General features: G+C 43.0%; 1 protein-coding gene across 6 annotated transcripts in view; it reads left to right on the forward strand.

The window, feature by feature from the left end:
- Positions 1-21,278, forward strand: part of CACNA2D4 (calcium voltage-gated channel auxiliary subunit alpha2delta 4) — a 1,002,329-nt gene that overhangs the window by 918,230 nt on the left and 62,821 nt on the right. For 4 of the 6 annotated variants that reach the window (XM_085652199.1, XM_085652202.1, XM_085652200.1 and 1 more), the window contains 4 exons: positions 5,054-5,106; positions 10,707-10,762; positions 12,373-12,393; positions 13,614-13,731. In XM_085652199.1, coding sequence (XP_085508325.1) covers positions 5,054-5,106; positions 10,707-10,762; positions 12,373-12,393; positions 13,614-13,731 — 248 coding nt within the window. The remainder of the gene's footprint in view (positions 1-5,053; positions 5,107-10,706; positions 10,763-12,372; positions 12,394-13,613; positions 13,732-21,278) is intronic. The other 2 variants (XM_085652201.1, XM_085652204.1) reach the window with 1 other exon arrangement.

Below are 21,278 nucleotides of genomic sequence, written 5' to 3' on the forward strand. Positions count from 1 at the left end.
TATGTTCCTGATGTTTTGGGCTCAGCGCTTTGCTTTGGTGATGTAATTTCTAAGGCTTTGTGGACTTCTGGCATCATTCATTGTCCTTGTTGCTTGTGCTGGTTGGCATAAATGGTCTTTTCAATGGACCTACATTTTCATTGCGCACAACGTGAGTGCTGTCTGTCATACAACATCTGCATCCAAGATCCTCAGTGGCGGCTGGTGACCATCAACTTGTAATGTGGCATGCCCTTCGCTCTACCCCATACAGTGCTTATAGGGGTGAAAGATGCTTTGTCAAGGGAAGGCCCCCTGAATGAACTTAAAAGTTCCCAGAAGTGGCTCAACCACTGGACAGCTGACTTAAAATTCATGACGGCTTTTGACTCAATTTTCGGGGCGTTTGGGTTAAAGCGGAGGATGGATTCTTAGCAGTAGGCCTTTTTTCCAAACCCAACAATAAGAATACACTCTTACACTTCACCGGTAATTACCATAGGTCCCATTAAGAAACCCTGCTCTCTGGGCACTTCCTGCATATTCACAGGAATTGCATCAATAAGGATGAATATTTTCAAAATGGCAACATCCTTTGCAACAACGTGGTGGCTAGGGGTTATACCAGGACATTTGTGAGGTCTCCACTCAAAAGAGCATGGTTTACTCCTAAAGAAAGACTTCTTGTGGCTAAAGAAACAGAAGGTCCACGCCTTTGACCTGTGTATTGACATATGATACTAATGCCAACAGGATTAAGAATATCAATAAATCTAACTGGAAAATGCTTTGCAATTTGAAACTTCCTGTCCTATTGTTTTCATTTAAAAAAGGTAAAAATAGTAGACAATATCTGGTTAAACCAGCCAGGAGAACAAAGATTCAGGGACACACAGATGTGCGTGTCAATTCACCACCCGCTCACTATTAACTGTATTACTGTTACCAAAATTATTTTTGAACTTGCAACACAAAGAATGTCGTCTTCTGTATACCATGTCCGCAACAAGTTCTACTTAGGTTAAACAAGCCAACCTGTACAAAATCACATCCTCTATCAAAGATCCAGGATAGGTTGCCAGACCAAGAGGGCACCACTTGTGCATCATTATGTGACCCAGAATCACTGTGGGAATGAAATCAAATGGTCAGTGACCTCTCCCGGGGGCAGAGGGGGATCAGTAGAAACCATATTACTAAGAACAGAAACCACGTACACTGAAAAATTCCACAGATCCACAAATGGCCCTAATAAAAATGATAAAATGTGGGCTATCACCGGAATATAACCTATGAACGCTTGCTGCGGGGTCAGGATATTTCTGTTATGGCTAAAATCCACCTCTTCCTCTTGGAGAAAGGATGAATGAGATTGTACAGTAGGTAGGGTATGTGTGGATACATATGGGTGATGTATCCATTGTAAGTGACAATGTAGTATGGAATGAATTTCTCTTCTCTTATAGTATCTGGGCACACACAGATAGATTGTTTCAAGCTTTTTTTGATGTTACTTTAAGTGTATTAATATAATTAATATTTGTTAGGTATATGTCTGGTGGGCATGTGATTTATGCATGTGATCACTTGTACACACTGGCTTGTTCTGGTCTAACAGGGTGGTATATTGCTGTGACATTTCCAGCTATAAATAGAAGATTTGTTCTATATTTTGGCTGTTCCTCCATGTTTGCCAACATCTCCCCTGCTGGATTTTTTCTTTTCTTTAAGGTAACCTTCACCCCTCCACGAGAGCCAGTTCTAAGTATAGGTATAGGTCCATACCCACAAGCTCACGGTGTTTGGTGGTCCACTCCAAGATGGTGTCCACGTGGACTGCGAACCCCTGCCTACGGATCACCAGTGATGTGACAGCTTATTAGAGATGCCATCCTGTAGCCTCAGGAAGCTCAGAGCACCAGGCCCAGTTCCCAGTTCGGCTGCAGTGTTTCAAGTAGGAGTTTTCTATGCACCATTTGTGGTGCTTGCTTTTTTCGAGATATCATTCCCATAGTCTTAACAATTTTGAATGTTTCAGGGCCAACTCCAGAGATCTGATTTCCCGCCCCAGCAAGACATGATTTATTCCATCTTTCTATATTCAGGGAAAGCCTCAGCTCAGGTTCGGGGTCAACTTGTTTGGGTCTTTGATTCTCTTGATATAAACGGGATCTTCACACCTTATTTATTTGTTTATATTTTTTTATTTGACTATCCTGGCTCCGTAGCATGGAGCCCAGCGATCATACTTTTTTTTTTACAGAATCCTGTTGTTGTTGCATTTTAGTTCAACTCTTTAGAAGTACCGGTAATAACAATAGTATATTAAGCGCTCTTAGGTTTTTACTCATGTAGCTCTTAGGGGAATGGTTCTGTTCGGTTTTCTGTGTACTGGTATATGTAATTCTTCTTTGGTCTCTTAGATGGAGCTTGTCATGTGTCCCAGTTAGGCCTAGAAGGAAACGTTGAATGAGAAGCCTTATGTCTGAATAAAAGACACTGGATATCCACATACATGGTTTGATCTTGGAGTGCTTGGAGCTTATTTTGAACGGATCCGTTTTGTAGTGTTTTGTCTCTGGGTTGGAGCGGTCATCTGGGAGAGGTGGAGATCAGGGGTCTGTGGTCACCAGCGGAAGGAGGCATTATTCTCAAAGTGCTTCATACCATCTGGATGACTTTGAAATCTTTTCTGCCATCCATCAGAGGGAGACTGGGGCAAGTCCCGATGGGCAACACAACCACCAGGTAGGTGATACTGCAACAAGCAGTGCTGTGGGGCACTGTGCTTTTGGAGGTGGCTCCTCCGACTAGGGCTCTCTATGGTAGCCAATCATGCAGCAGTGTCTCTAAACACCAGGGCAGATTAAATTAGCAGAATCCAGCTGACAGATCATGGATATCTTTTTCTCTTTTGGTAGCCAGCGAACACTATTAACCAGTGTGGAATGCCCTGGATGGATCTTTTCGCCACACTAAGTGGAACTAAACTGAGGTGGCATGGTGTGCATATTAATGTTGGACGTGGATGCGGCCCGAGTAATGACCAATGGCTGAGATTAGTTCAAGCATTCCATCCATCACTTTCATGTACACTTTGGTGTAAAGACCATTGGATTGTCCTCCTGTAGACAAAGCTGTTGATGTTTTCTTGTTTGTTTTGTCTTTGGCCCAGCAAGGCTTTGCAGTGGGCACAGTTAAAGGCTATATATCTGCCCTCTCTGCCTTTTTCTGTTTGTCGGACCAACCTAATTTAGATGAGGTTTTTAAAGGTTTCACACATGTCTACCAAAGCCCTTTGTTATGCTTCAATATGACTTTAAGATGGTCCACCTGCATCAGATGTGCACGCTGTTTGAGCCCATGCACAATTGTCTATAGCTCTTCACCATTAAGGCATTTCTTTTTATTGTTGTTACTTCTACGTGCTGTTAAGTGAGCTACAGACACTGTCAGTGCAACCTTCGTACACCACTTTCTCTCCTGACAAATTGGTGCTGCGGACTTGGACTAGAAGAGTACTGTGTGGATGGCCAGCTGACCAAGAAATGGAAAATGGTGCAGAAGCAGACCGTGTCCAGGTGGATTTTCTTCTGACCCCCTGTGGGCCAATGGACTCACTCCACCCAAGTCAAAGCTGCCTGAACAACATTAGCAAATGGTGCTCCAGTCCTTGGGCATACATAAATACATATATTCACTAAGCACTACTGCCTTGACACTCAACTCTGCATAATGAGCAATATTGCCAGCTCAGGTCTGCAGGACTTTTTGATTTGAGTCCACTTGGCAGACGCTCCACCTCTTAGGAAATACTGCTTGAGTATCAATTCTAGAGGCGATGATTGTGCAGTTAGAATATTCATCAGAAGAACATGTTACTTACCTTCTGTAATTCTCTTTCTGGTGGATATTCAATCTTACCGCAGATTCCTCACTGCCCTCCCTCCTCCCTGTTCTGTGGCGTGAGCTCTTGTGTCAATTAAAAAGGTCCTACGCTAGTTTCAGCATGGTGTCACTCCTGGTTTTTCTTAATTGATCCACGTCTCATGTGTTGTAGAGTAAAAGATAAAATTAACTTAAGAGCACAGGGATAGTGGATATAGGGACTTCACAGTGTCATGAGGCCATCATAGACTCCCGTGTCGCCATCTGCTGGTGCGCAGGAGAAATTGCTGTTAAAAAAACTCAAGATCCAGTCTGTGATCCAGTCTGGCTCCTGCGATTATTGTAGAGGTGAGTCTGCAGTTAGAGTATCCAATAAAAAGAGCATTACCAAAGGTAAGTACGTTGTTTTTCTTGTAAAGTTCTTTTTCTTATTACCATTACCTCAGCCAGGCAAATTGGTGAATTAGTGTTGTGACCTTAATTAAAGACGCAGTGGGCTTACACACGTGCAGAGTATCACTGTCATTATGCCCTCCTTCTATGCTAATTGTGTCTTCCTCAGAGAGCTTCTCCTCCAGCTTTTGGGTGTACCCCAGGCTTTGCTGGTCTAGATACAGTGTACTCAAACCTTCCAGAGGTCAAATTCCTCAAGTGCTTGAGATTGCTAAGGTTAGAATCCACATTCCCTATCTATGAGAATAAATGTCTTCTCCCCAATTCAAGGACCCCCCCCCCCCCTCATATAGATAGAAATGGGACAAGACCTGGACTTGGAGAAACTGAAGATTTTCATTTTTCAGTCTGTAAACGTATGTTCATCCACACTGGGCTGGTTTTATGTGGGATGGTCATGAGGGTGTGTACATTCTGCTGTAAATGATCTCCCAGTACTTTGAAATTTGTTTGGTTTGAACTTACTACTCTGCACACAGGTACACACACACACACACATATATATGTGTGTGTGTGTTTGTCTATGTATGTATATATAAATATATATGTATATATATCTCTCTCTCTCTCTCTCTCTCTATATATATATATATATATATATATATATATATATATATATATATATATATACATTGGATTTGCTGAACTGTGTAATCATCTCTCAAACAGTGAGTGTCACAAAGACTGATCACTGACTGGGGTCTTGTTTTTGTTTTCTTTTGCTTCTCTGTAGCCTCTCTATGCTCTGCTGGCGACAGCCAAGTGGCTGCTGAGCAACTTTGTCATGTAAGTACCATATCTAAAATGTCATCATGCGCAAGGGGAGGAGGCTGTATAGTCATCTGTTGAGCTTTTACCATTGAATTTGTGGGATTGCAGCCCTTTTCGTGTTAACTCATTGATATAGTGTACCACTGCGAGGCTCACTTTACCTTCCTAGGTTTCCTCATTTCGGTTCTTGGCGCAATCCTATGTATTCTTCACAAATGGCCCTCCTGTAAAGTTTTCTCTCCTCCTTTCTCCCTATAGAATATTCACACGATATTGAATGGGTTCTTTTTACGCACCTCCGTATTGGTTCTTTGCAAAATGTATTTTTTTAACTAATTACGCTATGGTCCAAGGGATCATTTGCACAGGTTTTCCAGTACCTTCTTTTTTAGAGGAATCCTGTGTCTTAGCACAATGATACCTACCTGCTAAAGTCCTCATATGAGTTTCGAACTCAAGTCTTCCTATGTATATTGAACGTGTTTTCCTCTTAAATTTTTACACACTTTTTTTCGGTTTTTCATGACTATCCCTGTAGATTTTTCTCATATATTTTCTTTTAAGTTGTTTGCACACGTTGGGCTGCGAGGGATGACATCTGTCTTCCATATTCCAGTGATTTGTTTTCACAAGTCTTCGTTACCACCAAAGCCGCACCAATATAGCCGGTCGTACAGGAATAGAGAGGGGTTTGTTATGGATTGTGAGTACCACTAGAATTCTAGAATGTTCTAGAACACCATACTTGGGCTTCTTCTATGAAGCATATCCATGATTTCCCAAAAACGGACAAAGCTTAACCATATAAAATGACTTCCTAAGATGGCATGCATGGATCCACAGGGAGTTACTGGAATTTTCTTCCTGGGACGTCAGTTCCTGGTTCACGTATTTAAAAGTTAGTGCTTGAAAAGGTATGATGTGTCAGGACGCATCATGCTCCCTATATGTTTGTCATTCTTAGCGTCCATCTGTTGTTCAATTTTGTCCTTGGTTTTTCTGCACCAGTTTGGATTTTTCTGTTGAGAATTAGCCTTGTTATTTCTGTTATTTTCTGATTGGTGTTGTACTACCCTTGTTATAATCCTTTTCTCAAGCAGTTGGAATTTCGTGTGGCTCTTCTGCCCTTGGATCTGTGGTTCTGCCTGGCTTGTTTCTCCTTCCTGATGTCTTGAGGGGTTTGGTACCTTGCTAGTTTAACCATCGCTATCACCATCTCCAATCAAGAATCAGGAGATTGCCACAGAAGGCTGTTTCCCCTTGTGGGTTTTAACTCCTAGTTGTGAACCTCTAAAGATGGCGCCTGCCGCCTTTCCACATATTCTATTCTGTGCGTGGTGCCTTCATTGGTACTGGGAGGAGACGTTCTTTCCTCAGTCAATCTAGAAGGGCTCTGGACATCTTTGCTCACTTCTTGCTAAGGCTTGGAGACTTGCTCTGGTTTTTGCTCTGGTTTTTAACACATTATGCTCTGGTTTTCAACACATTATGCGATGGATTAATTTCAGAAGATTACTTCAGTTTAGTTTAGGAAATTAATGAACCGTCCAAATGTTAGCAGACACCATCATCATGGTGACAGAAACATTAAAAAGCAACCAGACCAGAAAGAGCTCTATTTCATTAGAACCAGATATTTGCCTGCCTGTAGGTGTCTGGCAACCATCAGCTTCTCTGGTAGACATGGGCAGTGAGTTCCAAACTTTAGCATTAGGGCAAATGATGTCTCCGCCCCAACTCACTTTAAAAAAATGGAGCACCACTTGGAGTTGACCTTTTCAAAGAATGAAGATACCTAATGGGTGTAGTGCGGAAATTTAGGTGAACAAAATGGTCTGAAAGTGAGTTGAAAGCTCCTTGATTATTGGAAGGTAAGTGTGGCCCCTTCAAAGAAGCTACATTCTAAAACCACTAAAGATTTCAAACTTCAATCCCTGTGAATGCGCAAAGACGGGCCAGTCCTCTTGTGGCTTAATATGGTAACAATTAAAAGGCACAAGCCCTCTTCAAATCACTGTGATACAGTGCATATTATGGCTAGAAATCATTGGTCCAGAGCTCTAGCAGGTCACCCTAAATCACTGGCTTTGTTTTGGTTAGGGTGAAATATCTCCAGCTGGTTCTCATCTTGCGTTAGTAGGCTGTCACCAGGAATTGCAGGGGCAATCTCACCAAGACGCAGGTGTCTCCAACGTACAAGCAAGTGAAGAAACAGGAAGACCTATTGAGGGAAGCAAAGAAAACACACAAGTCCAAACATAAGAAACATGGATGTGCCACCTGGCACAGTGCTTGAAAGAGATATGTTGAGAGAGAAACCATTGCATATCTATAGCTTGCATCCTGGCCTGCAAGAATGATGAGAGACATCTTGAGGTCTGGCACCAAAACCCAGGCTGTAGTACACAGCCCAAACTTAAGGTATCAGATCAATTTGTAACTAGGTTACGGTTCGCTGCACGACTTTGTCAAATAGTTCAAGTCTTATGTAGCCCTGAGGTTTCCAAAGAATGTTTATAAGTAGCATGGCTGTCATTGAATATTTTAGAGAAGTATGACCAAAAGTGAGTTCACTTAGATATTAATCATGGGCACGAATTGGCAGACATTTGAAAAGACTGGTGATCCTGGTGAACAGGCACTCAAATTACTTCTGGCTGTGTGAGTTGCAATTGGCCCATGGAGGACCACGATCTCAGATGGAAATAGAATGGAACATCGTATTGGGGAACGGAAGCATTGCAACTGTGGCCAAACGGGTATGAGACTTCCTAATTTCTTTGAACCTGCATATCAATTTGTTTGACATCTCAGATACTCAAAATATTGGCAGCATAAAGAGGACTTGAGCAAAGCTCAACAAACTCTTAACTAGACTTTGCAGCTCAGTTTATCTTGAGCACAGTTTGATGTTTCCTGCTTTTTTCATGGATGTGATTTCTCCTTTTAGTTTTGCAAGTTCGGCAGTGATTGATGGGGCACTGGTCTTCTTAGGAACTGACTGGGAGCTATAAAGGGGCAAAGCGTCACAGCTGCTGAGTATGCAGTGGTTAAGCCATTGCAAGCCTTTCGTGAGATTTGTGATGACCTTGAAGAACATAGTAGATATAGGGAGTATAGGGATCTGCTCCCTATGATTTCTTCCAAGCTTAATATCAGGATTTTGGTGTCTTTCGAGGGGGATTTCCATCATAGGGTATGGGCCTGCCCAACTGTCGGGCGATTCTTGCAAGAGGTGTCAGCATCACTGACAGACATTACCAGATGGACACTACTTGTTGATCCCCATATGGTATTGCCCGGGAATCTCAATACGCACAATCAGGCACAATTATTCCACAAAATGTATTGACTTGGTGTATGTACTAGCAAAATGGTGGCTAGCCATGGCTTGGAAATGCCCAGAAGCCCCCTCCATGCAGATCTGGCCATAAGACTTGCTAAAATGGGCAACTGCGGAGGTCAAAGCCTGGCACGCACTGATGACACATCAGAGTGAGGCTCCACAGCAGTACGCCTGGGACACATACTTAGAAAATCAGTCAGAGGTCAGGCCTCCATGAGAGATAGTACATCCTCCCATCTCCAGTGGTTGTCACATCGAAGGTCACACCCCCCCTGCGCCATGTGTTTGTATATTAAACACCACATAGACTTTTACGGCTAGGTTGCCCTGCCCCCGTACCACTCCCTCCCCGGTGTGTGGACCTACAGTAATCACTCCATCATCCCTCCCCCACCACCAGGTACCCCCCTGCTTCTTGATAGTCACTGGGCTTAGTGTCATTCTACCGCCTCTGCTGCGTAAGTTACAGATTAACCCCTGATACCAGTGTGCGATTTAATGTAAAGTGCACTCAGAGGGCATCTTAGAGATGCCCCTGAAAAGCAACCTGAATGGTTGCCCACTAGTTGCCACCACCAGACAGGTTGCTGAACCCCTGGGTAGAGAACCTCCACTGGACCCGTGTCCAGAAGCAAAGCCCATCGTGGGCAGAGGTGTCATGCCTCCTCCCCCAGGATGGGCTGGGTCCACGAAGTTGAAGCTTCAAAGGCATGCCACCTCTGTAAGCTGTCCCTGCCTTTTGCGCTGCCCCCATCAACTGGCTCCCACTGGTTCTGATCCCCACTTTGGGCAGGAGAATCAATGGGAAAACCAAGTTAGGAGGAGAGGTGTGCCCACCTTTGCCAACTCCACCCCTCAGGTGAGGTGGCGAGGTGAAGCAGACATCTCAGTACCCTCCACCTTGAAGATGAGGGGACCCAGTCACTTAGTAAGAGGCTCATGCCCCCCTCCCACTGGAGGGTGGAATAATAGGGGGTGTACCCACCCCAAGGAAGGGACCCATTTGTCCTGACCTACACGCCCTTTAACACCCTTTAATTTTGTATTTAGGGGCAACCCTGAACATTGCCTCCTCAGATTCGAAGAAGAAAGAAGAAGGACTGAAGAGCTGTACTGACCCAGAAAGAAGAGGACTCCAACTGCTTTGGTCCCAGCCCTACTTGCCTGTCCCAACTCCAACCTGCCCACAGTGGAAACCCCAGCATTTCCAGAAGCCCTCCAGAGCTCGGAGGACCTGCCCAGCATCCATCTTAAAGACTCTGTCTCCCATGAGCACTGGATTTGCTCAACAAAGACTCTAGCCACAGAATCTGGATCCAGGCGGCTCTGCAATTCTGCACCACTCTGCACCTGATGCCCACAGCCGGAGTTTGAGTGACCCAACACCATAAGGAGGTCTCCCCAGCGATCCTGGTCTGGGATCAGGTGATCCCCAACCTACCTCGAGCTTCAACCCGACACCTGCAGCCTCAACCTGAAGGATCCCCCCGACCACGACTGGAGCTGGTAAGAAGAATCCACCTCAAAAGACATCCCTGCACCCGACACCCCACAGCTTTGGGTAGCCCATCCGACGAGGTCCAGGAATCCTCCAAGAACCCAACTTACCTCTCCAGCCCGTGGTCGCCTTCAGGAAGCCTCCTGGAGCGAGCCTGCAGCATCTTTGCTGAACTGGAGATTTTTAATTCTTTTTTTTTTTCACGGAACTTGACCTGAAGGTATCGGGAATTAAAGCATTTTAGACGAGCACCAGTTCATTTTTGTCACAGGAAGATTAAGTGATTTGCCCAGAATCACGGGATGTTGGGCGTCCTTACCAACACTCGAAGCCGGTTCCCCAGATTTGAGGTCGACCGCCCAACCTAGCCATTAGGCCAACTCCTGTCCCCTAAATCTCCATTGAAATCCACAGGGTGACCGACATCAACTTGGCACACCGTGTCAGAGAGGCACTGTGACTAAAAAAAAAAATGCTCAAAACAATACAATGGATTAAATGTAACTGTATATTTCTTCCCTTATTCATCAATTTTGAGAACGCCAATGATCAGCCAACACATGTTTTACATTATTGCTCACTTATCAGGGCTCTACAATTACCTTAAATTGCCAATTTATATATGTTCTTTAAAAAAACAATATTGTACATTAGAAAATGTTAATCATCATATTCTACTAAAAAATGTAATACATGTTCATTTTTTCTCCTAAGCATGTCATGTTTGCAACTGGCAGCTAATGCATTACTCTGTCTGCTATTGTTCTGCAGATTCCTGCTGGAGTTTAACTTGTGCAACTTCTGGCACTCGGACAATGTCGCAGATGGTGAGTGGGCAGCGATGCTACAGCCCCCCGAGGCAACATTTCTTGTTGCGGATGAGGAGGCTGGTTCTTTTTATATATGTCTGCAAGGGAGGCAGAGAGCCCACTTCCTAGTGTCTGAAGAAGTGGTGTGGGCAGTAAATCACTCTTGTCTTATTTACTTGTAGGGTGAAAGAAGAGCATCTCTTCAAGGGATAGCGTCCAGGTGCTACACATCTCTCAAAACAGCATCACTCAATCCAGCCATATTATTAGCTTTCTGAGTGGACATGCCTAGTAGTCTCTCATCGCCACTCTTTAGTTCTGACTCTCAGCCTTTTTCTTACCATCGCCCCTTGTGCACCTTTTCCTCTCAGTATGACTTGTGTCATGGGTACCTCTATGCCCCTCCATGCCATACTGGAGTATGTGCAGATCTCTTCTATATCAGCTGTCACCAGTGCATGGAATGCTTCAGACTGTACTCCAGGCATGCCAAGGTCTCCATGACATTTTGCCCTTTAAGCACCTTTTTTTAGACTCTTTTCGACCCCTGCTTCTCAGTTTGCTTTAGTCTGAGACGTGTGCTCTGAGCTCGTATCCTCCTATGCTGCAGGCTAAAGCGAGTATTGTGTTGCCAGTGGAAGGCCTAACATTTTAGTGATGTAGAGTACAGACAGAAGTTCCTTTAGAACTGATGGGTGGGTGCTAGATGAACAGAAATTCCAAGAAGGAGACTCTGAAGAGAACCCACAGTGTAGTTCTGGTTCTCTGCCATACTGTAGCCATTGTCTAGGCTTCTGTGCAGAGAAAGAGGGGTAGAAAATCAAAACATAGAAATTCATGTTTGTGATGTGAGCCACACTTTAAGGATTGGGTGAAATTCCTAGCTATCCAGTTACAAATGGGTTCTAAGGAATCTAATGAAGCACGAGGGTGAAACATTGGTTCCAGTTGCATCTTACTCTACTTATTGGTATCTAATGGTATTTATTATTAGTGTAAGAAATACACTTTCCTTTAGTATTGGATATGCATAATCAAAAATAGTACATGTCACTAATGTATCCATTAGAAACTATTTATAACTGGTAAACTAGAATTTCCACCAGGTGGAGGAGAGGCCACGTTAGCCACTGTGATTGGTAAAGCAGAGTCCGGGACAAACAAATCTCAAAAGAACTATTGAAGACATCATTCTTCATGTATTCTCCTCTGAGTTGGCACTTGATAGAAAACATACTGTCCCATCTCATTTCAAGGTTTGTGGTTTACAATATAACAATATGGTCAACATAAAGCAAGAGAGAATGGTTCATGATCGCTGTTTACTGCTCAGGTTTGCAATACAACATCATCAGTATCGAGATGCGTGCCTTTGAGTTTGAGACTCACTTGACAAAAACAATGCATTTTCTTCGTGTTAATATGTATATGGTGTGGTTATCTGTGGATGAGTTATACATTGTAAATTTGTTTTATGTCACAAAGTTTTCAGTACCATTTCACTCTTCATTCTCTCCATCTTTTCATTCATCGCCTCCTCCATTGGGCTTCACATTGTCACCATGCCGCCCGACATGTTCATGTGCCTCTCCATCCCCATCATGTGATTTGTTATGTGACCTCTACAGCCAAGTCCTTCTTCCACCACTGTAAGTATATGACAATAAATGTGTGTGCATGCTTGTGTGTATTGGCGGAGGAGCTTAGCACAAGCAATTTCATTTTTGGGCTGAGTGTGCATCTGTGAACATAAGAACCACTGACACAGCTTTGGCAGATAAATACCACACTTTGTACATTTTCCCTTCATATTAGTAGTTGTAATGATCTCCCCCACAATAGAAGTAGAAAGCAAGGTCATTTCCTATTTTTGTATAGCACCCAACGCAGAGACACCATGTAACTTCTGTGTGATTCTACCTCTCATCTGATGTGGTACCATTTATCCGAGAGACATCACATTGAGTCCTGCCACGTTCTACCTCCACCTGAAAGGCATCATATAACCTTACAACACAGAAGCTCAATAGCACTTCCTGTCTACTTCTTCCTCCTAAGGGACACCAAATCATCAAAGATTCCAAATCACTTCCTGTCTAAATTCATCTTCCACCTAACGATTGCTATATCACTGCCTGTCTAAGTCTACCTTTCAACTTGGAGGCTTCTATTACTTCCTGGCAAACTGTGTCTTCCACCTCAGGGACACCATATCACCTTTGATCTAAGTCTACCTCCCAAATGAGGGACCCAACCACACCTCATTCTGTTCAGGTCTATCTCCAGTTGATATAGCCCATATAAGTACCTATGTTTACCTCCCACTTAAGAGGTCTATATCACATTTCCATAACTAGAGGGAGCCATAGTTCACCAGCTGACTAATTCTGCAATTCAATATCAACAGACTCATCAAACTTACATCACTAATTTGTTCTAATCACAATTTCATCAGATGTGAAGAATCCTTCAATGTTTCCTTTTGGGGCTCATTTCCTTTCTTTTCTGACTTACCTTATGCTCTTCTGTTGGAACTTGATATATTTCTATCTAGTTTGGCTTTCTTCAATTATTTGTCTCTTGATCTAATTCCTTCACACTTTGTCCATCTGTGCATGTGTGTGATTTCCTCCCTAAACATATTTCACTATGCTTCTTTCCCCACACATTTCTCCTTCCTTGCATTCTGTTTTTCTTACTGCATATCGCTCTCTATCTTCTTACTTTACAACCAAGTGAGTCTCTTTCAAAAGTGTCCCATGCATAACTCGATTTTTCTCTCAGGACCTCAGTGTGTTCCGTCATCTATTTTATAAGCCTATCTTACTTTTTGCACAAATACCTCACATGTTTTTCTTTGGACTTACAGCTCACAAGCACAAGAAGCATGACACGTTGCAGCCATGTGACACCGAATATCCTGTCTTCGTCCATGATACATCCATCAGAGAGGCCAACGGGCTAATTGATTGTGGACACTGTCAAAAGTAAGATGCCCCTTCTCTTTCTCTCAAGGCAGACCCTAACCTCACCCCAGCTACGCCGTCTAACCGACAGCATGCTTTACTGCTCAACCTACCAGGATCATGACCCATTTCTTGTATTATCTAAATCTATGTTTGCGCTACTTGACTGCTAGAAATATCTCCAACTACCCATGTTGGAAGTCGGGTCAGTATTTGTATTAACTGAAACACCAATCTTGGAGTTTCTTATAGTGGTTGCTGAGATGTTGATCCCCACCTTGATCTTATGAGAAGGGATTTCTATCTCACATACATCTATCTAGAGCACCAGTGATCACATACATTTCTTGCAGCCCTAGCATTTACCCGCTATGTCTACTGGAAGCTGTCTTGACTGCAGCTCAGTCACAAACCTATTGTTAGTAATTCCTTGATGATATAGTTATCAGAGTAGAGTAGGGTCTTCATTTTTGTGGCTTGAGTTTTATGATGCTCAGATTGAATCAAGCAGGAGATTGAATCAAGCAGGAGAGAGAACATTTATGAACATATGTACTGGTAAATAAGATATTAGAATTGCTTCATAATGTACTCACCACCTGTAAGTCCAGTAAACCAATGTTTTCAGGCTTGAAAAGACAGGGTAAAATACATATTATTGGGATATCTGTTTACTCCCATTTTATGCTATGAGTAAAAGAAGGAATTCTCTACAGACTTTAGAGGGCCTACGGAAGTAGCAGACTGATGCAGAAGCTGAAGCTCCCTCTGCCTTTAAATGATATGCTAGCAGTGCCACCCTCTCTTATGGGGAGCATGTAAGTGTGCACACAGGGAGCTGTGTAACTGGTGCATCTGCAGGGTTCAAGAGAGCACAAGGCTGACCCCTTATTGAAGGCTTCTGAGGAGGCTGACTGTCTAACTCCTCCAGGAACGGAGGATGCTCTTGGGGGGCAGTAATGTATCTGATTCCATGATGACTATGGTCCATTGTTTACTGATTAGATGGCGATAATGTTCCAGGATGTCTGTTTGAGTGAAACCTTCTGGACAGTTCATTTAGTTCTTCTTCAGCTAGTAAGATGTGAGCAGGTGCTTGTGGGCATTGTTCTTGGATCAGTACTGTCAGATCTTAGCCCTGCCAACAACCAAGACTTGTGTCAGGGGACAGCCAAGCCCTCTTGTGCAGGTTCAGAGCCTCTACCTGGAGGAGACCAGATGGGACAAAGGGACGGGCTGTCCATGCACTAGTCCTCAAAAAGGCAACAACTGGCAATTTCCCTGAAGTTCTTTGAGTCTGCAGCCTTTCTCATGAGCCTGAAGTGGCAAAGAGGATTTGTGTAGTCAATGAGACATGGCTGCTTTCCCCGGTGATGAGGTCAGGAAACCAGTTAGGCTCTTAACTCACTGTAATGAAGGGGAGACAAGACCTTCTCAAAGCTAAACAGTAGGCCTCATACTTTCCCATCGGACACAAGAGGCATACCTCTGCACTTAAGTGGATCTATGAGGACTTAGGGGCACTGTACTTCACGTCTGCTTACATGATGTAGTCACTACCTCACAATTGAATGTGCTACCACCTCAGTTGGGCTCGTCTGAGGGACCTCTGCTAGGCACGCAGGAGGCATCACTACCCTCGGTGGGTGAGTGAAAGAATAAAATCGCACCGGGTGAGTGGCAGCCACAAGGGCATGGGTGCGCGAGGTGTGACATGTTTACATGTTCCTTGGGTGATAGTGGGCACACCCGGTCTTCAGGCGACCCTTGGTTGTGCATAGCTGTTTTCCCTGCTACTGCATGGGTAAATAAACTTTCCATAGTATGACACTCATCCTGCGCGGTGTGTGGGGTATGTTAACTGAGGGAGAACATATAGAATTTCCCACTACTTAGATAGAGGTGCTATAATTCTATTGTGGGAGAAATGCTAATGGCTCTAAAGTATACCTGCACACAGAGGTAGAGCATGCAATAACCCCTGCACAAGCTAGCGCCAAAGCAACTCTTGGAGGAGTATACAGTGCCAGTTTCAAATATATGTTTTACAGTGGCCACAGGAACCTTCGGACACGTCTTAAACATGTCACTTCGCCCATTCAAAAACTATAACAGCATGAATGCCATCTTCACCGATAAAATTCAGCACATTCTAAATGATATTTTGCTCACCTTCAACAGAACCCTCAGCTGTCCGGTTTAAGAAAACAGCCAGCCATCTTTCCCAAGCCTCCATTCTTCGGCTTCAACTTATTGCTGTGGACCACGCCTAATCAAGGCCCTTACTTCGTTTACAATATCTTTTGTAGTCTTTTATTCCAACCAGGTGCTCCATGCCAGTAGCAAAGGCCATAAAAAACTGCAAAGAATGGTTCACTTTCAAGAGAATTTTCTGATCCCAACAAAAATACCAAATTTCCCTTGCCAATTCTGCAAGTTGCTTCTATCTTGCTCTCCCTAGATCAGGGTTCCCCAAAGTTGGTCCTATAGGGCTAGATCAATGCCAGACTTGAAATTGCCCAATCGGATCAATATCACGCTGTTTGCAAAAATAGACCTGAAACTCATCAAAGCGTTCAGCCCTGCTAACATCTCCAAACAATTTATGTGTAAGGATCGCTCCTCTTTGCACCATTTCCCCCCAGTTTCTATCCCTCCTAATGTTGCTCCCCAAACAAGGTTGCTTGCATCTGACTCTAAAGTAAATTCTAGAACGTTCCCAAATATTGCTTTGCCATTCCATCTCTCCAGGTTTTTCAACCACCGTAGTAGGACCTTTTGAGCCTCCTGGGACAGGGGAATTACATTTCCATACCAAAGACCTTTCCTCAAATCCATGGATTTCAGTCTCTGAAGAGCCCTGTAATGAGAGGTCCTGTGGAAATGGCCTAAATAGAGAATGACAAAAGTCCTACCACTCATGCTAGGCCCCTCAAAGTCACCACTTCCTTCACGAGAATGTGGGCTACCTCCTTCTTGATCTTTGTCAGTGTTTACTGAGGGAGACAAAGCTGGGTCAGATTGATATCCACCTAAAATCCCAGAAATTCTAAATTCCGTGTAAGAGCCATGATTACCTTCTCCACATTGATAATGAACCCAAAGGCCTCTAAGATATCAGTTGACCACTTCATGTGCTTCAACAATTCCCACTGATCCTGAGACATCAGTAACATGTCGTCTAGATAAATCAATAAACGTTATTACCTCTTTCTCAAGAAAGCAACTACAGTGCCCAGTACCTTGGTGAAGCACCAAGGGGCTGATGACAGACCAAAGGTGAGACAGGAGAACTGGTACAAAATATCTCTCCAGCTGAACCGTAAATACTTCTGTGAATCTAGATCCATGGGAATTATGAAGTAGGCCTCTTTTAGATCCAAGTTCACAAGCCAATCTTTCTTTTGTAAAATGTCTCTCAGAAGATGGACACCGTCCATCTTGAAGTGCCTGTAAATCAAAAACCCATTTAATTCCTTCAAGTTCATTATGGGTCGCCAATCCTTGTCCTTTTTCTTCACTAGAAAAACTGTACTTACAAAATGCTTTCCTGAGTCAAAGACCTTGCAAATTGTCCCCTTGAGAAACATTTGGGTAACTTCTGTATCTTCCAGTGTCATTTGCTCCTGATCTAAAGATAACTTTCTTGGATGACACCTTTGGTAAGGAACCTGGCAAAATTCTATTTTGAAACTCCTCACGGTTTGTAACACCCAAGAATCCTTGGCTTTGGCAGACCAATTTTGGGCAAAAAAACATAACCTTCGCCCTTCCTTTGTGTGGGAAGAACCAATAAGAGAGTTTGTCATCTTTGCGGGAAAAAGCTACTGCTTGCACGTAAATTCCTTGCTGGTCTTTATGGTAATACTCGGGCCTTTGTAGACCACGACTGACAGCCAAGCCCCTCCTGTCAGCCCTTCCAAAAATTATATTATTGAAAACCCACCTCATGTTGTATTGGGCCTTGCTAAAGGTAGTAAACACTGAAACATATTTGCCTAGAGATTTAATAAAACATCCCCTAAGAGAAGGCCATTCGGTTCCCCTGGCGTTTCTTTGTTGGCAAGATTGTCCACTTTTGGGTTGACCCTCATCAGGATAGCTCTCCTTCTTTCAGCAATTAACCCAGCATTTGCATTGCCAAGCAGGACTAAAGTCCGCTGGCTCCAGTCCCGGAGTAGTCCCACATATTAAGGCATGCCCTTAAAGGAAGCTTCCTCAGCCATTTCCAGGATCCTGGCAAATGGACCAAGAGTATCCAGTAATATGTCTTGGCATTGCTTGAGACAGCACTCCAGGCCTTTCCTCTGATCTTTCCCTGACTTAAAAAGGAAGGCTAAGAGCTCCGGGGCAAGATTAGGTTTTATTCCTGATTTATTTTCCAGGAATGGTCTGGAACATTCAGCTTTCATCAGAGTCTGTGTTTTTCTTATCGAGAGACTTACGGATCCAGAATTTAAATGAAGGAGGTCACGTGGTCCATAGGCCATCAGTCCGAGCCCCTTGGGTGCATAATGCAGGTAGGGTTGAACATTTCCACACCTAAGCGGTCCTTGATAGCCTTCAAATTTGAAGGCTGGTCCAAATCGTCATCGAGAAAATCCTTCTCCAACGTTTTTTGAGGACTGAAGACATACTTGTCCACCTTGTCCTCTACCTCATTGTTCAATGAGTAATCATCATCAGTATTAATACTGCGGTCTCTTGTGCCATGAAGGCCACTCATTCTATCTGTGCCATGAGGGACATCTTATTTCAATTGCACTAACATGGTCACTCCTGCTAATTGTGCTGCCATGGTCACCTCAGACTTTTTGTAGCACTCATGCTACTCAGTGTCTGTTTCTCACTTGTAAGGTGTTTAGACTTTTTAATTGCCTTACCTCCTTCCTTGACTAATTAAGGGGTCTACTCCTCAGAAAAAGAGAACAAAATCCTTCTCACATGGTAAATCCCTTGTTCTTTTCGCAAAAACTATGTGGGAGAGTGTGTCATGAAACTTGCCGTGTTGAATGGGCACCCGCATATCTTTTAAAAGAAATGCTGGGCCCTTAACAAGATACCCACAGACTGTGGGAAGAGCTTCGGGCCCGGAACCAGCTTGCACCGATAGCCTGGGGCCAAGAGCTGAACCCCTTGTTAGCAAGGGGAAACCAGCAGCAGAGCCTGAAATCAAATAAGGATACGAAAACCAGACCGTAAATTGGTGGGGTGAAACAAAACACCAACCTACCTGAAAGTAAGTAAAGGTGAACCATTGAACATAAAAATACTTAGAAAGTATAGGATAATGGCATAGACTGATCTTGTTAAGGAATAGAGAATAAAAAGGAGAACTATACTTAGTGACATGAAGTAATATACTATCTTGAAAGGTCTAAAATTGGAATGTTTTGTTTATGATTCATTTTATGTTCTGTAAAGACCTAAATGTTGGGGCAGCAATAAAAGGTTATTGCTTAATGGTAGCCTCCTGTCTTGTAATGAAATTCATAGCCACTGTAGCATTTTAATGCCATACAAATCAACAAGTATTGAGCAAGTAAGTCCGTATTTCTCCACCTAACCAAGCTGCTCTCCATCTGACCAATGTACTATCTACAGAACTCAGCAAATTACAGAATATTCTATACTGAGTATTGTAACCATCAATGGGGACATATAATTCTGTCTGTGTCTATGTATTATGATATCACATTATCCCCCTTTTTAAAGAAAACAAAAAAACAAACAGTGTAGAAAATCCCACACTATAGCGTGTATAAAAAACACAAAATTATTCAGAACAAAATATATCAATAATAACGCAATACTTTTTCACTTAACAATGTTCAATAAATCTTTGAGGCTTCCTCCTTGTTGTCCTTCTGAGATGATCTCCAAAATTCAGTTCCGAATATTTCTTTCCTTTACACCAGATATCTCAGAAGAACTATCTTTCATATCCTCAACTTCATCCTGTCACTCCTAGATGTTTTAGGCTCAATGTTACTTTTTCTGAACTCCTGGTCCTTGAAACTATTTGAATGTGAAGCATTTCTGGCCACAGTTTTTTTCATTTTGTGCTGTAATCATATAACCTTTCAAACATGTTATAGCCATAAATTTTGGATCAAAAGGAGGTTTCTATTTTCTTGTTTGTTGTTGTCTGACCAAAACTAAATTACCCAGTTTGTACTCTTGTAGTCTAGCCCATCTTTGTCACGTTCTCTTTTGCCAACTTATTTTGTTTCATAACATCTCTATGACATTCTGGTGCTTTTACAGAAATCCCGGAAGACGACTTTGCCTAGTTTGCCCAAACATAAGCTCTGTTGGACATTTTCCCGCTTAACCATGAGGAGCATCTCTTATAGTCTCTCAACGCCTGAGATAGTACTTAATGCATTTAATGTCAGTTGTGTTAATTTAGCTCTGTGAGCCGTTTTCTTTATCATACTCATAAACCTTTTACGATCTCATTTGCATTCTAATTTTTTTAAATTTGTTAAGTGGTGGAGAATCATCAGCTTTTCAAATATCTGGGATTCCCCAACTTGAAAAAACATCAGGCTAAACCGGAAGTATGGTAGACGCAGAAGTGGACATCACGGGCCAGATGTACGAGAGTTTTTTAGTGGTCATAAACCAAAAATCGGGTCGTTTGTAACTGCTAAAGAGGGTTGTAGCATGTACAAACCTGTTTTTGTGAGTTGGTAACCTATTACCTACTTGTAAAATACGATTTGCAAGTCACTATTAGGAAGGGGCATACTAAGGGCGTCCCTTCCTAATAGTGATTCGCAGGGGGATGTCTGATTGATTTGTGTCGCAAAACGATCGCAGTTACCACCAATTTCAAATGGGTGGTAAGCCAGTCAAACAGGAAAGGATCCCCAGGGGACCCCTTTCCCTTTATATTTTGGAGTGAAAATATTTTTTAAGAGCAGGCAGTGGTCCCACGTACCACTGCCTGCCCTCAAAAAATGAAAAGAAAACTTTTAATTTTTCCCTTTTAAACGCATCCCATTTTCCATTAAGGAAAACGGGCTGCATTTGAAATGTTGCTTTATTTAACAAGCATTTGCAATGCAATAGGTCTCGCATTATAAAAGTGTGAGCAGTTGGCATTGCTAATAATAATGCAACACTAGCTATTGGCATTTTAAATGATAATGGCATTTATTTATGTATTTGTTTTATAAAATAGATAAAAAAGGCATTGTCATGAACAATGCCAATAGCTTAAACTTTTGTAAATGCGAGACCTATTGCATTGCAAATGCTTGTTTAAATAGAAAAAGTGCTGCCTAATAAGAGACCCGGCACCTCTTTCATCACAAATTAGGCTGTGGAAAAGCGGCTGTAACAACACTGTGAATGCGGCTGTGCCGCCTAATAAGAGCCCCAGCACCTCTTTCATCACAAATTAAGCTGTTGGAAAGCGGCTGTAACCAGCACTGTGAATGCGGTTGTAGCTAAGCCACAAACAACAAGGAACTGCAGCTGGCTGGACACAGGTGCATTGTAAGTGAAGTTGCCTCTTACAGTAAAATAAACACGAGTGCTGAGTGTCTCATTTTTTTGCC

Source organism: Triturus cristatus, chromosome 4_1 (assembly GCF_964204655.1).
Source record: "Triturus cristatus chromosome 4_1, aTriCri1.1, whole genome shotgun sequence".
Classification (NCBI taxonomy): Eukaryota; Metazoa; Chordata; class Amphibia; order Caudata; family Salamandridae; genus Triturus; species Triturus cristatus.